Source organism: Oncorhynchus mykiss, chromosome 7 (assembly GCF_013265735.2).
Source record: "Oncorhynchus mykiss isolate Arlee chromosome 7, USDA_OmykA_1.1, whole genome shotgun sequence".
Classification (NCBI taxonomy): Eukaryota; Metazoa; Chordata; class Actinopteri; order Salmoniformes; family Salmonidae; genus Oncorhynchus; species Oncorhynchus mykiss.
Genome location: NC_048571.1, coordinates 60734535 through 60750054, shown reverse-complemented (window position 1 = coordinate 60750054; position 15520 = coordinate 60734535). Strand labels below are relative to the sequence as shown.

Here is a 15520-nt window from a genome sequence, read left to right as displayed (position 1 = left end):
GAGACCCTTTAACCCATTTTGACTCCTGCTGTTAAACTGGTGTGTCTGCTGTGGGTTGTAACTGACTGTGTTGTCTTTCCAGGGGGAGAGAGGACTTGCTGGCTTGCTAGGGGAGAGGGTGAGTACAGTTCCATGCATTTGGTTATGCCTCTTTTCACTGTGACCTTGTTCATGACCATTAAGCTTGATATTGTACAGCTACATTGTAGGAATATCACATGTGTTTTACATGTTCATGTGTTCACTAGTATTCATCCTCACTCACTCACTTCTACTCCTATACTGAACCGAATCAATTAGTATTAGCATGAAGGTCACAGGTATTGGAAAAGCCTGCTGAGATCCGTGTCATGAAGTGTGTTGTCCTGACCACACTGGCGCTGTGTGTTTCAGGGGGAAAGTGGACAGCCAGGCTCTACAGGGGCTCCAGGCCTGAGGGTGAGTAACTATATCTTACTGTACTTCTATTGGTCTCTCTCTTCATGACATATTTGGGTCATCTTCACACTATTGATTCATGTCATTTAGTTATAGGATTTGATTATACAAGCTACAGCTTTAGAGAATTGTGATATTTTATCAGCATGTGTGAGTCATGTGTGAGTCATGTGTGTACATGTGAGTCTGTGTTGATTTGCTTTCAGGGTTTGCCTGGCACCAGTGGATTACCAGGGGAGAAGGTGAGGCTAACGTAGTCTGACTGACTCTTTGATCAATCGAAGTGAATCTCCACAAAATTAACATGACTGAACAGTGTAATGTAATCACAACAACGACATCAACTTAACATAGATGAACATTAGATAAAAACATCCTAACTTCTCTGTTTCCAGGGCAGCGAGGGCGCTAAGGGAGAACCTGGCCGGAGTGTGAGTCACCTCATAGCTACATTATTTATTTTGATGCCTCATGGTTAGATAGACCGATATGATTTATATTACATGGATTTTGATAGAAGCAATTCACTATACATTTTGGAAGGAAGAGATCAAGATTGGTCAGTATTGGTTAATGTAATGATATCTCATCCTCTGTATCATTCTACACATCCAGGGGCCAGGCTTAGGTGGGAAGAAAGGTGAACAGGCAAGTTGCCCACTTTGACTTCCTCATACTGCAATGATTGATATGTTGATGTACTGTACACAGTAACAATGCTTTCTCCATAGACTCATTCTCTCTTCCTCCTCTCCTCCCTCAGGGTGAACCGGGTCTGCCAGGTCTGGAGGGGCCTAAGGGCCAGAAAGGCGAGCCAGCCCAGAAAGGTGAAAAAGTGAGTAGGTACCCACAGGGTACATGATAGAGCGCTGCATGAAACGGGCACTGCTTGCCCTTGGGTGGTGTGTGTGTGTGTGTGTACAGGTAATTTCATGATTCTCTCTATGCAAGTGGGTATAGATGTTTTCTGCTGTTCATCTCTCTTTATGCTTCTCACTGTTTCTCATTCTCTTATTTCTCTCTTTCTTGCATTCTTCCAGGGTCCCCCAGGTGCTGGCACTCCTGGCCAGGCTGGACCTAAAGGAGAGCAGGGGGATCGGGTGAGTTCAGATGAAGCTGTGATCATGTATCAATCTTTATCTAAGCTACAAACCAAATCTCTTTGATAGATGTGCAGAAAGCCTCAGAGGTACAGGATATATTGTAAAGTATATATGTTTTATTCAATGAGCTTCTCTGTGTAGCTGATTACAGATGCTCAGCATGTAGGCCATGTCCTACACACTGACATGTCCTTTTCCCTCTAGGGAGTCCCTGGCATAGCTGGAAGACTGGGGACCAAGGTGAGACACGTGCCTTGATTGGCTTTTGTTCCTTTATTTTAACTTCTATTTAGTGTTTATGTTACAACAGTGTTGTTGTTTCATGAAGTATATTGTAAGTACTTTACTTGTAACAGTAAAGTTCTTGTGTCATGTGAGTCTAGCTGATCTCAATGCGTTCCTCTTGGTGTTGTAGGGAGACCCAGGTGACCCAGGAGAGAGAGGGGAGACAGGACGAGCTGGACCCGCAGGAAAGAATGGCCTCCCAGGGAAAGAGGTCTGAGACACTACCCCTCTGATCCTTGAGCTTTTCACCTCTGCCAAACCCCTGCATGTTATACAATCACTCACCCACTACAATAACCGCTGTGACCTGTTACTGGTCACTCACTGCGCTAACGTCCTGTTATCACTCTATCACTGCTACTCTGTTAGAACTCTGCAACTATTATCTTATAGCTATTGGATTTTCTCTTCACTACTGGGCCATTACCGTGTTATTTCTACTGTACCACTGAAGGGAATGAATGTAATATTGCCATTCCAGTGCAACTAATTACTGTACTAATACAGTTGGTCTATTCTGACCTCTTTGTTGTATAAGTGTTGTTATGATGACCTAACCAGTCCTTTCTATCTCTCACCCCTGCCCCTCATACCCTGATGCCACTAGAGGTACATCACTAATGACTTACTACAACTACTTTTTGCACTAATACTAAAACAATACTACTAGTACTACCAACTAAGTCTACTTCAAGTCTGTATATATAGCACTACTTTTACCATTGCCCTATGTGATGTTGTGGGGTTCTTGTTTAAAAGTTTGTGTTTTGACTGTCATTGTGGTCAGCGTTGTCTTCTCCCCCTGTCATGGGCCTTAATTATGGATGACTGTGTTTTACAGGGAGCCAAAGGAGACAAGGGCGACGAAGGCACTCCCGTAAGTCACAATCTCTCCATCCATCTCTCTACATCTCTCTCTCTCTCTCTCTCTCTCTCTCTCTCTCTATCTCTCTCTCACTCTTATCTAGTTCCATTCAAAGTTTTTCATGTTTGAATGCCACTTCTCCCTCTCTGGCTCCCATTCTCTGTATTAGATGAAGCATGCATTAACTGAATTGGTGAATGAGAGATGTGTATCGTCATATGATTTAGTCACGCTTCAGACCCTCTTTTCATCTGACAGGGGATTGATGGAGACTAGAGACAAGAGCAGAGGCATCGCATTTGTCTGTTTCTATGTTTTCCTCTCCTCCTCCTTCTCCCTCTTCCTCTCCCCAATTGGTCTCTCTCATTTTCTCTGTTCTCTCTCCTTCCACCAGGGGGAGTCTGGTCTACCAGGGAAGGCAGGGGAGAGAGGAGTGCGGGTGAGTAGTCACGAATGTGTCACATACAACTATGAAACGTAAAAATATTGCCTTTTATGCCCTCTTTTCAGAATGGTCTCGCTGTACTGTATATGGTGATTGGTCACTAATGTAGGTCATGATGAACCACAGGAAATCTTTCTTACGTGATCTGAAGTGAATGTTTTGAGGACAGATGAAACCCTGGCGAAGACAGCTTAGCTGTCGAAACGTTGGTTAAACCCATTTGCATGGGTGTGCAGCTTTTTATTTTTTATTTTCTAAGATGTTTTGAGGACTGCCATAGTAACTAAGCACATAATCTGTGTGTTTTTTTCCCTCCCGTCCTTAGGGTCTGTCGGGTCAGCCTGGGCGAGCAGGGGAGAAGGGAGACCTGGGAGACTCTGGAGCGCACGGACGCAACGTGAGACACATGTTTATGTGACAACGTGACACCCCTCTGACAGTTGTATCTGATATACTGTCTGTGTCTCCTGTGTAATAGTTATCGAGAGAGAGGATGACATGTGGGATGCATGTTTGTGACACCTGTTTGTCAGTCATTCACATGACACTCTTCTGCCAGATTGATCTGATACTGTCTGTGTCAGTATTTGTGCTGGTTTCTGTGTGTAATACAGTAGCAGTGAGTCAGTTGGTGTTTGTGTGATCCTGTGTGTGTGTGTGTGGTGTGTGTCTTCCACAGGGCAGCCCAGGATCTATTGGACCAAGAGGAGAGAAAGGAGTTGAGGTCAGAGGTTAATCTGTTTGTTGTCTTATCTCATCTGACATAATAGTTCCAATCTACACCGATTAACAACACGTGTTTGTTGACACAATAGGGAGCTCAAGGCCTCCCAGGACCTCCAGGGAACATGGTGAGTCCTGATAAGATTCTAACTCTTTTTAAAATAATAATATGGTAATTTATCAGAGGCTAAATGCGACACTCAGTCAACACATATAGCCTTTGTGGGAATCATACCAAACAAATGGTGTTACGAGCACCAAACTCCAACTGAATAAGCCATCGGAACCACATACCGTATCTAGTTGGTTATCTAACACCCGCTCTATCTCTCTGTTTGTCGATCTCTAACTTCTACAGCGCGAAATAGAGCAAAAGCTTAAAGGAGAAAGAGGAGAAAAGGTATGTAACACTGTAAAAACACATTTTTGTATACAGTGGGGCAAAAAAGTATTTAGTCAGCCACCAATTGTGCAAATGAGAAGAAAAGAAATCCAGAAAATCACATTGTAGGATTTTTAATGAATTTATTTGCAAATTATGGTGGAACATAAGTATTTGGTCACCTACAAACAAGCAAGATTTTTGGCTCACAGACCTGTAACTTCTTCTTTAAGAGGCTCCTCTGTCCTCCACTTGTTACCTGTATTAATGGCACCTGTTTGAACTTGTTATCAGTATAAAAGATACCTGTCCACAACCTCAAACAGTCACACTCCAAACTCCACTATGGCCAAGACCAAAGAGCTGTCAAAGGACACCAGAAACAAAATTGTAGACCTGCACCAGGCTGGGAAGACTGAATCTGCAATAGGTAAGCAGCTTGGTTTGAAGAAATCAACTGTGGGAGGAATTATTAGGAAATGGAAGACATACAGGATCACTGATAATCTCCCTCAATCTGGGGCTCCGCGCAAGATCTCACCCCATGGTGTCAAAATGATCACAAGAACGGTGAGCAAAAATCCCAGAACCACACGGGGGGACCTAGTGAATGACCTGCAGAGAGCTGGGACCAAAGTACAAAGCCTACCATCAGTAACACACTACGCCGCCAGGGACTCAAATCCTGCAGTGCCAGACGTGTCCCCCTGCTTAAGCCAGTACATATCCAGGCCCGTCTGAAGTTTGCTAGAGAGCATTTGGATGATCCAGAAGGAGATTGGGAGAATGTCATATGGTCAAATGAAACCAAAATATAACTTTTTGGTAAAAACTCAACTCGTCGTGTTTGGAGGACAAAGAATGCTGAGTTGCATCCAAAGAACACCATACCTACTATGAAGCATGGGGGTGGAAACATCATGCTTTGGGGCTGTTTCTCTGCAAAGGGACCAAGACGACTGATCCGTGTAAAGGAAAGAATGAATTGGGCCATGTATCATGAGATGTTGAGTGAAAACCTCCTTCCATCAGGGCCTCCCGGGTGGCGCAGTGGTTAAGGGCGCTGTACTGCAGCGCCAGCTGTGCCTTCAGAGTCCTGGGTTCGCGCCCAGGCTCTGTCGTAACCGGCCGCGACCGGGAGGTCCGTGGGGCGACGCACAATTGGCCTAGCGTCGCCCGGGTTAGGGAGGGCTTGGTCGGTAGGGGTGTCCTTGTCTCATCGCGCACCAGTGACTCCTGTGGCGGGCTGGGCGCAGTGTACGCTAGCCAAGGTGGCCAGGTGCACGGTGTTTCCTCCGGCGCATTGGTGCGGCTGGCTTCCGGGTTGGATGTGCGCTGTGTTAAAGAAGCAGCGGCTTGGTTGGTTGTGTATCGGAGGACGCATGACTTTCAACCTTCGTCTCTCCCGAGCCCGTACGGGAGTTGTAGCGATGAGACAAGATAGTAGCTACTACAACAATTGGATACTACGAAATTGGGGAGAAAAAGGGGTAAAATTCACAAAAAAAAAGCAAGGGCACGTGGCTGGGTAGCATGAAAGCCGCCCGGGCAACGAAGGAGTGGTTCGTAAGAAGCATTTCAAGGTCCTGGCCAGTCTCCAGATCTCAACCCCATAGTGAATTTTTGGAGTTGAAAGTCCGTGTTGCCCAGCAACAGCCCCAAAACATCACTGCTCTAGAGGAGATATGCATGGCCAAATTACCAGTGTGTGAAAACCTTGTGAAGACTTACAGAAAACGTTTGACCTCTGTCATTGCCAACAAAGAGTATATAAAGTATTGACTTCCACCATAAAGTATTGACTTCCACCATAATTTCCACCATAATTTGCAAATAAATTCATTAAAAATGTGATTTTCTGGATTTTTTTTTTTCTCGTTTTGTCTGTCATAGTTGAAGTGATGATGAAAATTACAGGCCTCTCTCATCTTTTTACGTGGGAGAACTTGCACAATTGGTGGCTGACTAAATACTTTTTGGCCCCACTGTATATACAGCACAGCTCTCTCTCCCAGTCCACCTAACCGCCCAGTGTCTGACGTCACTTCCTGTGTCTAGGGGGATGCTGGCGATCCGGGAGAGCACGGGGGCAAAGGTCAGAAGGGCGAGACAGGGCCCTCAGGGGCCACTGGGTTGCGTGTGAGTAAGACCATGCTTCCAAATCTAGTATCGTTGAGAAGCTTGAGCTTGGCTAGTATACTGACCCGTGATGTCTGTCTGTCTGTCTGTCTGTTTGTGTGCTGTGGTGTGTGTAATTCTTACCTTGTGTCTTCTCTCTGTCTCACCTTATCTGTTGTTTGTGTGTGTAGGGTCTTGAGGGACAACGTGGACCTTCAGGGGCAAGAGTAAGTCACAGTCTGTCTGCCTGTTTCTGTCTAATCACTCTTTCCCTCTCTCTCTCCCTCTATTTCACTCATTGCACTTTCTTTCTATTTCTCCAGGGTGACACAGGAGAGAGAGGAGGCCCAGGAGAGAAGGTTTGAACAACACACTACAGTGACTTCTCACACAGGCTGATTTTCAATTGGACCCATCATGATAGGATATGGGACTCAAAACTGGCTGGTGATTGGCAGGTTACACTGTCCTTCATTCCACCGGATCCTGTTTCCCAGTCTGCAGATTCCCAGTGGGATGAATCGCAGTGGGGCCAGCTCACAGCATCATCACAGCCTACAGAAGCACTGAATGAAAGACACAACATACTGTACATCCTAAAGAATACCTTACCATCAGAATTTCCAAACAATTAACTAACTCTGATTAATGATGCTGGAGCACTGAAAGTCTGACACAGTACAGTAGAGTAGTATCCTTTGTAAATAGTATTCAGGTCCAATACAAACCCAGTGCTGCTCTTATTCTGATCATACTGTATACATCATGTGTGTTCCTCTCTGTAGGGTGAGAGAGGTGCGTCTGGACTGGATGGACGCAACGGTTTGGATGGCAAACCAGGTGCACCAGGACCGGCCGGCCTGAGGGTCAGTACCTCTGTCTCTGTCATTACTTCAGCTGTAAAATTCTCTGAGCATTACATAAGCATTACTGTGTCTAGATGTCTCTCAATAATTTCCCTTTGATGTTACAGGGAGAAGCAGGGAAACTAGGGGATCCAGGAAGAGATGTGAGTACCATTCATCCCTCGGGGTGCACAACCCCAGTCCCAGAGGGCTGCACTCTTGATGGTTTGTGTGTTTCTCTGGCGCTTTCATTAGTCTGTTAAAGTCAATGAGTGGAGCAAGTTGAGAATGTTACCATTTGCCGAATCTGATCCTTGGAGAGGACCCATTAAGAAGTGAGAAAGGACTTCAGGCTAGTGGAGGATTCTCTATCTGTCTGGAGAATGGCGCTGGAATGTATAGCGGCTGTTTTACGGGCTCCTGACCAATTCTGCTATTTTTGCCCTGATCTTAACTTTTTTTGTACATAATGTTTCCGCCATCATTTCCTATGACCGAAAATAGCTTCTGGACATCAGAACAGCGATCACTAACCTCGATTTGGATGAAGATTTCTACTTCAACGAGTCGGCGACACAGGACATACTGCTCACCCCGGGCCAGGCCCTAATCCCCGACACTCAGAAGAGAAAGAGACGGCGATATAGAGGCCGACGTGCAGGCATCCTGATGAAACTACGGCTGCGAGTAAATAAACCTGCCTCTGCCCTCCCTCTCTTCTATTGGCGAATGTACAATCACTGGAGAACAAACTGGACGGGCTCGGTTTGAGACTATCCTATCAACAAAACCTGAAGAGCTGTAGTATCCTATTTTTCTCGCAAACTTGACTGAACATGGACAAGGCAACACTGAACCATGCGTGAGAGCACCAGCTGTTCCGGACGACTGCGTGATCACACTTTCTGTAGCCAATGTGAGTAAGACCTTTAAACAGGTTAACATTCACCAGGTCACAGGGCCAGACAGATTCATTACCAGGATGCATACTCAGAGCATGCACTGACCAGCTGGACAGTGTCTTCACTGGCATTTTCAACCTCTCCCTGATCCAGTCTGTAATACCTACATGTTTCAAGCAGACCAACATAGTCCCTGTGCCCAAGAACGCCAAGGTAACCTGTCTAAATGACTATTGCCCTGTAGCACTCACATCTGTAGCCATGCTTTGAAATGCTTGTCTTGCCTCACACCAGCACCATCATCCCAGACACCCTGGACCCACAGCCCCAACAGATCCACAGATGACACAATCTCTATAACTATCCACACTGCCATCTCCCACTTGGACAAAAGGAACCCCTACGTGAGAATGCTGTTCATTGACTACAGCTCAGCGTTCAACACCATAGTGCCCTCCAAGCTCATCATAATGCTAAGGACCCTGGGACTGAACACCTTCCTCTGCAACTGGATCCTGGACATCCTGACTGGACGCCCCAGGTGGTGAGGGTAAGCAACAACATCCACCACGCTGACCCCTGACACAGGGCCCCTCATAGGTGCATGCTTAGTCCCCTCCTGTACTCCCTGTTCACTCACGACTGCGTGGCCTCACAGGACTCCAACACCATCATTAAGTTTGCAGACGACACAACAGTGGCCTGATCACCGACAACGATGAGGCATCCTATAAGGAGGAGGTCAGAGACCTGACAGTGTGGTGCCAGGACATCAACCTGTCAGCAAGACAAAGGAGCTGATTGTGGACAACAGGAAAAAGAGGGTCAAACATGCCCCCATTCACATGCTTTAGTGGAGCGGGTCGAAAGCTTCATGTTCCTCGGTGTCCACATCACTTAGGATCTATCATAGTCCAAACATACCAACACAGTCATGAAGAGGGCACGACAATGCCTTTTCCCCCTTAGGAGGCTGAAAAGATTTGGCATGGGCCCTCAGATCCTCAAAGTTCTACAGCTGCACCCTTGAGAGCATCTTGACTGGCTGCATCACCGTTTGGTATGGCAACTGCTTGGCATCCGACCGCAAGGTGCTACAGAGAGTAGTGTGGACAGCCTAGTACATCACTGGAGCCTCAATTACCTTCACCCCTGCACATGGACTTGGTACTGGTACCCCTTGTATATAGCCAAGTTATTGTTACTCATTCTGTATCTATTATTACTTTTATTATTACGTGTTTTCTATTATTTATTTTATTTTCTTTCTCTCTGCATTGTTGGGAAGGGCCGAAAGTAAGCATTCCACTGTTAGTCTACACCTGTTGTTTACTTAGCATGTGACAAATAACATTTGATTTTCTATGATTTAGATTTGATATCTATCTATCTCTGTGCACTTAGTGCGTTTGAAGACTAGAGGATGCTGTGTGGTTTCAGCCCTCACCCCTCCACTCTGTCTGTCTGTCTGTCTGTCACCAGGGGCTGCCAGGACTGAGAGGTGCACAGGGCCTCCCAGGCCCTATTGGGCCTGCAGGAAATCCAGGCACACCTGTGAGTTTGCAAACACTCTCAACCGCACACACATGCACACACACACACACACACACACACAAACAGCTAATCACGTCTCATCACCCTAATTGGTGTGTTTTAGGGCAAAGCAGGAGAAGATGGAAAACCAGGGACTGCTGGGAAAATGGTAAGGGATCAGTCAGACCTCTAACATAGCAGGGCATTTTTATACTACACACACACACTACAGGCAATCATACCTCTGTTTGTTTGATTACAAACGGAATTGGATGCTATTCAGTGCTATTCATTATGAGCTTTATCACCAGTGAGTCCTATGTGTCTCTGTCTATCTGTGTGTAATTACCATTAGACATGTTTATCACATCCTCTGGTGAAAGTGCACTGATCAGATGGGAATGTGAGGCTTTTATTCCACCTGAGTGGCTGTGCTGCATAATGATTATGATTGTGTCCCATAGGGCTCTGGTCAAAAGTAGTGCACTATGTAGGGAATAGGGAGCCATTTGGGATGTAGCCTGTCTGTTTTTTAGTGTTAAGCGAAGAGGTAATGGGATGACCAGACAAAGCACCGGCAATACATTATCTATCTGACTGAGAGGCTCTGCTTGATACAACAGCATGCTGAGCTTTGATAAATGCGCATTTCAGCGTTGTTAGTATGGTAAGTTTGTTATTGTGTTGTGTTTTGCAGGGCGAGGATGGCGAACCGGGGGAAGATGGCAGGAAGGTCAGTGTTGGTCACGGCACTCAGGACTATTCTGTAAACTCTTTTTATTCCCTACAGTATTAGTGACTGTATGTTTTGTTTATTCGATGTGTAACTCTGTGTTGTTGTATGTGTCAAACTGCTATGCTTTATCTTGGCCAGGTCGCAGTTGCAAATGAGAACTTGTTCTCAACTAGCCTACCTGTTTAAAAAAGGTGTTCTCAACTAGCCTACCTGGTTAAATAAAGGTGTTCTCAACTAGCCTACCTGGTTAAATAAAGGTGTTCTCAACTAGCCTACCTGGTTAAATAAAGGTGTTCTCAACTAGCTTACCTGGTTAAATAAAGGTGTTCTCAACTAGCCTACCTGGTTAAATAAAGGTGTTCTCAACTAGCCTACCTGGTTAAATAAAGGTGAAATAAATAGTTAATAGTTGTAGTTAATGTGAGTGTGATATTAATGATGTTTCTCTACCTTACAGGGTGACAAAGGAGAGGCTGGGGCTGCTGGAAGAGACGTTAGTAACTTGTTACCTTGTATCTTAATCTCTCCACTCTTGTTCTCTCGCTCTCTCTGTCTGAAAAATGTCCTTAATTCCTCCCCTGCTGTCTCTCTCTTCCTCTCTCTCCTTATTTCCCTCCGTCTTCATCAATCCTACTCTCCTCGGCTCCTTAGTGTCTCTCATTATCCCTCTTCTATTTTTTTCTCGTCTTCAATTCCAGTCAGAGTTTGTGTCTATTTAGCGTACTTTACTCGGATATTGATATTACCATCACAACCTGCCTTCTCGGTGGAATCAGTAGCACTCTAAGCGTCAGCCTTTTAAATGCAACATTGTCTGATGATCAAGCCCTGCCTTTGAGCACCAGCCACTTCTGAGAGGGGATCCACAGGGGCACAAACTGCCACGGCTGTAGTTTCACGCGCAAATTGATATTAATAATCTCTAGAAAATCAGAGAAGATGATGAGGTGGATAGGGGGACATGGCTCACCTGCTTTGATTTCCTCCTTTCTAGTTCAGGCCCCTTAGGAATGGAGTAATGTCCGTGCTGGTCTGAAGTGTGTGTGTATGCATTTGTGTGCTTGTGCATTTGTTCCAGGGCCGTGACGGGTTGAAGGGAGACCGGGGCCTTGCAGGGCCTACAGGGCCAACTGGTCAATCTGGGCCCCCAGGGGTTCCTGGCACCATCGGACCTCCAGGACAGGTACAGTACTTCCATATGGTTCTGCTTCTTCAAATATGTCTTTGTGTCACTTGTCTATGGTGCTCTGGTTATACAGTAATCTCTCTCCCCTCTCTTCTCCCTCTCAGGTGGTCTATGTGAAGGGAGCGCCAGCACCATCTATTCCTGGCCCTCAGGGGCATACAGGAACCCCAGTGAGTTACTATGTTGAATATGAGCTGTGCATCATAGCATAGCCTGGTGTAGCAGTACTTGTCTCTAGTATGTTACTCGTGCACTCTGAATCACTGATAGTGATTCCCATATATCTGTGTCTCTCAGGGTGAGCCTGGAATCCCAGGGGCTGTAGGAGCCAGAGTAAGTTTGTCATCGTCTAAATCTTTATTCATATACATGGTCCAGGTCTCTCCATCCATCCATCCATCTGTCCTTTAGTCTGATCTCTGACCTCACACTCACCCTCTCACTCTTGTATTTCAGGGGGAGAAAGGAGCAGTGGGTGGTAAAGGTGAAAGTGTAAGTTTTTGTGTGTGCGTGTGTATGATTACATGATTGCATATTAATGAGCATACATGCTCTTTTCTGATTATCTATGTGTATGGGTTTGTGAATCTTCGATAAAGGTTTAGGTAGGATGTGGGCGATAATACTGAGATGTTATTGACAGGGTGACCCTGGAGAGGACGGGAAACCGGGCAGGCCTGGAACAGCAGTGGTAAGACAACCTGACCTGCACAACCCAGAGGCCTGTCTGACTGACATACTGTACAAGAAGAGCCACAGACACACCACGTGTGTTCCGGAGCTTTTACATTATGCTAAGGATGCTACGATTTACAGCTGTTTTGGCATGCAGATTAGCTTCCGTTACACAAGTGTTAGCCAAATCATGTTCAGTAATAGGTATAAGCCCAACAAGTATGACTGTGTGCTATAGTCTCTCCTCCTTGACGCTGTTTGTGATTCTCTCCTATCAGGATGTGCAGAAGGCCCTCTCTAACCTTGGGATTGAGGTAAGTGAACACTAAATCTTTGTAATGTGCTGTGACATTAAGTCATAGCTGTGTTGTGTAGATGAGTTCCCCTCATCTTGACCAAGCCTGGGTCGTATTCATTAGCCGTAGCAAAGTGTTTTAAAAATGGTTACAACTGGAAATGAAAACAATCAGTTCTCATTGGACACGTCCAGGTAGGCCCCCTCTGTTTCAATCCGTTTTCTTCAGTTTGATGCCTGTTGAATAAAACCTTGACATCTCTGTTCCTGTACTGCCTGTCTGTAGGTGCAGGACTTGAAGTTGGTTGTGGAGAGGAGGAATGTTCTGGTCAAGCCTGTGGTGGAGCAAGCTGAGAAGGGCCAGAGAGGAGACAAGGGAGAGGCCGGACAGAGAGGACCAGCAGGGATAGATGTGAGTGGGCGGGGGCAATTTGGGGCCGTTGTGTTGAATAAGCATTTCGCTACACTCGCATTAACATCTGCTAACCATGTGTATGTGACAAATAAAATTTGATTTGAATAGAGCTTATATCAAGACCTCCACACAAATGGTGTAGTAGAGTGAACTCAGACATTCTGTTCGTGTGCTTCTTTGACCCATGATGTAATGTATATCTCTCTGTTTACTCTAAAATTGATTCTCTGTATGATTGCATAGATTTTGAAAACAATTATCATTTCTAGGAGAGTATGTGTAATTAATGTCTTTACTCGTTTGCATCTCAGGGTGCTCGCGGGCTGGCTGGGGAGAGAGGTGTGAAGGGAGAGCAGGGGGAACAGGGGCCTGTAGGGGCCACAGGACCCATAGGGAGGGCCATCGGAGAGAAGGGCCCAGTGGGGCCCCCGGGACAGGCTGGGGAGCCAGGAAAACCTGGAATACCTGGAGTACCAGGGAGAGCCGGAGAACTGGGAGAGGCTGGACGACCTGGAGATAAGGTGAGAAAGAGAAGGAAGGGAGGAAGGAGGGGTTCAAGGAGAGGGAGAAGAGAGGAGGAATATGAAAATAAAAAAAGAAGAGGAAGAGCATGTGAATGAGAGATGTTTCATGTGATTCCACTTTGAATTCAGGGGGATAGAGGAGAGAAAGGTGACAAAGGAGAGGATGTGAGTATATTCGTCACCACGATAATCATCATTCAATGTACTGTATATATGGATGTTGACATGCGCTTGACTGTTCTCATCAGGGGAAAAATGGGCTAGCTGGATTAGTGGGCCCACCTGGACCAAAGGTATGTCCCTGACCTGAACACACTACTAATTTCTAATGAGTCGTCATTACAGTAGACATATCATTGTTTATCCAGAGGCTACTGTTTGGAGTGTGTTTAGTGAGGGGTGTACGTGTGTGTGTTTTAGGGTGCTTCTGCAGAAGAGGGTCAGGCTGGACTCCCCGGAGCAAGGGGGCCCCCTGGGGTCACAGGACCGAAAGGAGAGCCTGGTGCTTTAGGACCACAGGGATCCAAAGGAGACGGGGTGAGAACACCTAACCCAATATATTACAGTACTTCATTAGGCAGGCTTTATAGTGTTGCTGTGTTTAACCTGCTGTGTCTGTGGTTGTGTGTGTGTAACAGGGTATTGCAGGTCCCCGTGGAGATAAAGGCGACCGAGGTCCATCTGGAGAGCAGGGACGCAATGGCTTTCAGGTGAGTGTGTGCTGCCCTGACCAAAGTGTTGGCACTCCCTGATGCCAGGTTGTATTACCCTCTTCATTGTGTGATTATGGTTCTGCAGAGGTTGTCAAGACATTGTTGTAGTGTTAGCTAGTAGTAACCAGGTTGTTTTCTGGTCATTTCAGGGGACAGCAGGAGAACCTGGAAAACCGGGACAGGATGGGAAGCCGGTGAGAGAGAGGGGGGGGGGGTGCATACTGTAGACTCATCTGTTTTTTAAGAGACAGCTTCCAGGAGACAGATCCCAGACATCAAAAGAAAACACAGTTTTTAGTTCTTCAATAGCTTGGTTGTACTGTAGTTAAGCCGATAATGTTGTGTTTCAGACACAGTGATCATAAAATGTCCAACCATACAGTAGGTGAGTATGACAATCAATGATGATATGTAATCAGCCATGACTAACTAGGGCCCAGAGTGTCCCTGGTCTGGAAGAACTCAGGGCCCTAGTAGTCATAACATGTGCAGGAAGAGGAGAAAGATGGGTAGAAGGAGAAAGAGAACTGAAGGTGTGGAGAGGGAGAGAGAAGATAACACTTCTTATTTCATCCCACAATGTTTCGGAGCAGGGTCCACAAGGGCCAGCTGGTCCTCAAGGCCGCTCAGTGAGTAACAATAACCCAGCCAGGCATCCTCCTTTTGGGCTGGTCCTGCATATGAAAGGCTGTGAGCGCTAGGCTGCCGATGGAGCTGATGGAGCTACTGTATCTGTTTTCTTTGGGCTGAGGCTACATATAACCTTTAGACAGTAACCTTTTGCAGCTCGGCTTCTAACTACCCCTCCCTCTTTCTTTTTACCTCCCCCTTTCAAAATGTCTCCTTTTGATCTATGTTACTCCCTTTCTGTACCTCCCTCTCTTTTCAACACTTCAAACTACCTACTCTTTCCCTTCTTCCTCTCCCCATCCTTCTTCCTCTCCTCCCTCTCTGACTCTAGGGCCTGCCTGGGTTCCCTGGAGTGCTGGGCAGACCGGTAGGTTTTTTCTGTGCTGCTGGCTGGCATGCTTGTGACCCATAGGAGGGGCTGGGGTACATATTTCGGGAAGAAAGTGTACAGGAACAACTCACTGAAGCAGATGCGTTTGGAAGGGGGGGGGGGGGTAGCCCTGGGAAATGGCATTGCAACATCATGTCAAGGGACGCTAGTATCAACAGATCACCATCAACATACATACACGGTCACACAGTCCTCCACCTCACCATCATCTGCATTCATTTCTCCACTTTAATTCTCATTCATTGGTTTTAGGGCCCATCTCCCAGGGGACTGAAACTAGAGTTGGGCCTTGATAGGAGACTTGTGACATATTAAT

At 46.2% G+C, this 15520-nt stretch overlaps 1 protein-coding gene across 7 annotated transcripts in view; it reads left to right on the top strand.

The window, feature by feature from the left end:
• The window catches only part of LOC110528989 (collagen alpha-1(VII) chain), a 123247-nt gene that overhangs the window by 72471 nt on the left and 35256 nt on the right, over window positions 1-15520 (top strand). For 6 of the 7 annotated variants that reach the window (XM_036983697.1, XM_036983698.1, XM_036983696.1 and 3 more), the window contains exons 45-82: window positions 83-118; window positions 394-438; window positions 645-680; window positions 834-869; window positions 1054-1086; window positions 1202-1273; window positions 1479-1538; window positions 1746-1781; window positions 1957-2037; window positions 2668-2703; window positions 3086-3130; window positions 3462-3533; window positions 3816-3860; window positions 3952-3987; window positions 4218-4259; window positions 6300-6380; window positions 6551-6586; window positions 6683-6718; window positions 7145-7225; window positions 7333-7368; window positions 9589-9660; window positions 9764-9808; window positions 10337-10372; window positions 10833-10868; window positions 11454-11558; window positions 11666-11731; window positions 11859-11894; window positions 12018-12053; window positions 12205-12252; window positions 12515-12550; window positions 12818-12943; window positions 13258-13467; window positions 13600-13635; window positions 13719-13763; window positions 13891-14007; window positions 14109-14180; window positions 14333-14377; window positions 15145-15180. In XM_036983697.1, the coding sequence (XP_036839592.1) occupies window positions 83-118; window positions 394-438; window positions 645-680; window positions 834-869; window positions 1054-1086; window positions 1202-1273; window positions 1479-1538; window positions 1746-1781; window positions 1957-2037; window positions 2668-2703; window positions 3086-3130; window positions 3462-3533; window positions 3816-3860; window positions 3952-3987; window positions 4218-4259; window positions 6300-6380; window positions 6551-6586; window positions 6683-6718; window positions 7145-7225; window positions 7333-7368; window positions 9589-9660; window positions 9764-9808; window positions 10337-10372; window positions 10833-10868; window positions 11454-11558; window positions 11666-11731; window positions 11859-11894; window positions 12018-12053; window positions 12205-12252; window positions 12515-12550; window positions 12818-12943; window positions 13258-13467; window positions 13600-13635; window positions 13719-13763; window positions 13891-14007; window positions 14109-14180; window positions 14333-14377; window positions 15145-15180 (2184 nt within the window). Of the gene's footprint in view, window positions 1-82; window positions 119-393; window positions 439-644; window positions 681-833; window positions 870-1053; window positions 1087-1201; window positions 1274-1478; window positions 1539-1745; window positions 1782-1956; window positions 2038-2667; window positions 2704-3085; window positions 3131-3461; window positions 3534-3815; window positions 3861-3951; window positions 3988-4217; window positions 4260-6299; window positions 6381-6550; window positions 6587-6682; window positions 6719-7144; window positions 7226-7332; window positions 7369-9588; window positions 9661-9763; window positions 9809-10336; window positions 10373-10832; window positions 10869-11453; window positions 11559-11665; window positions 11732-11858; window positions 11895-12017; window positions 12054-12204; window positions 12253-12514; window positions 12551-12817; window positions 12944-13257; window positions 13468-13599; window positions 13636-13718; window positions 13764-13890; window positions 14008-14108; window positions 14181-14332; window positions 14378-14776; window positions 14813-15144; window positions 15181-15520 lie in introns of all 7 variants that reach the window. The other variant, XM_036983695.1, reaches the window with a different exon arrangement.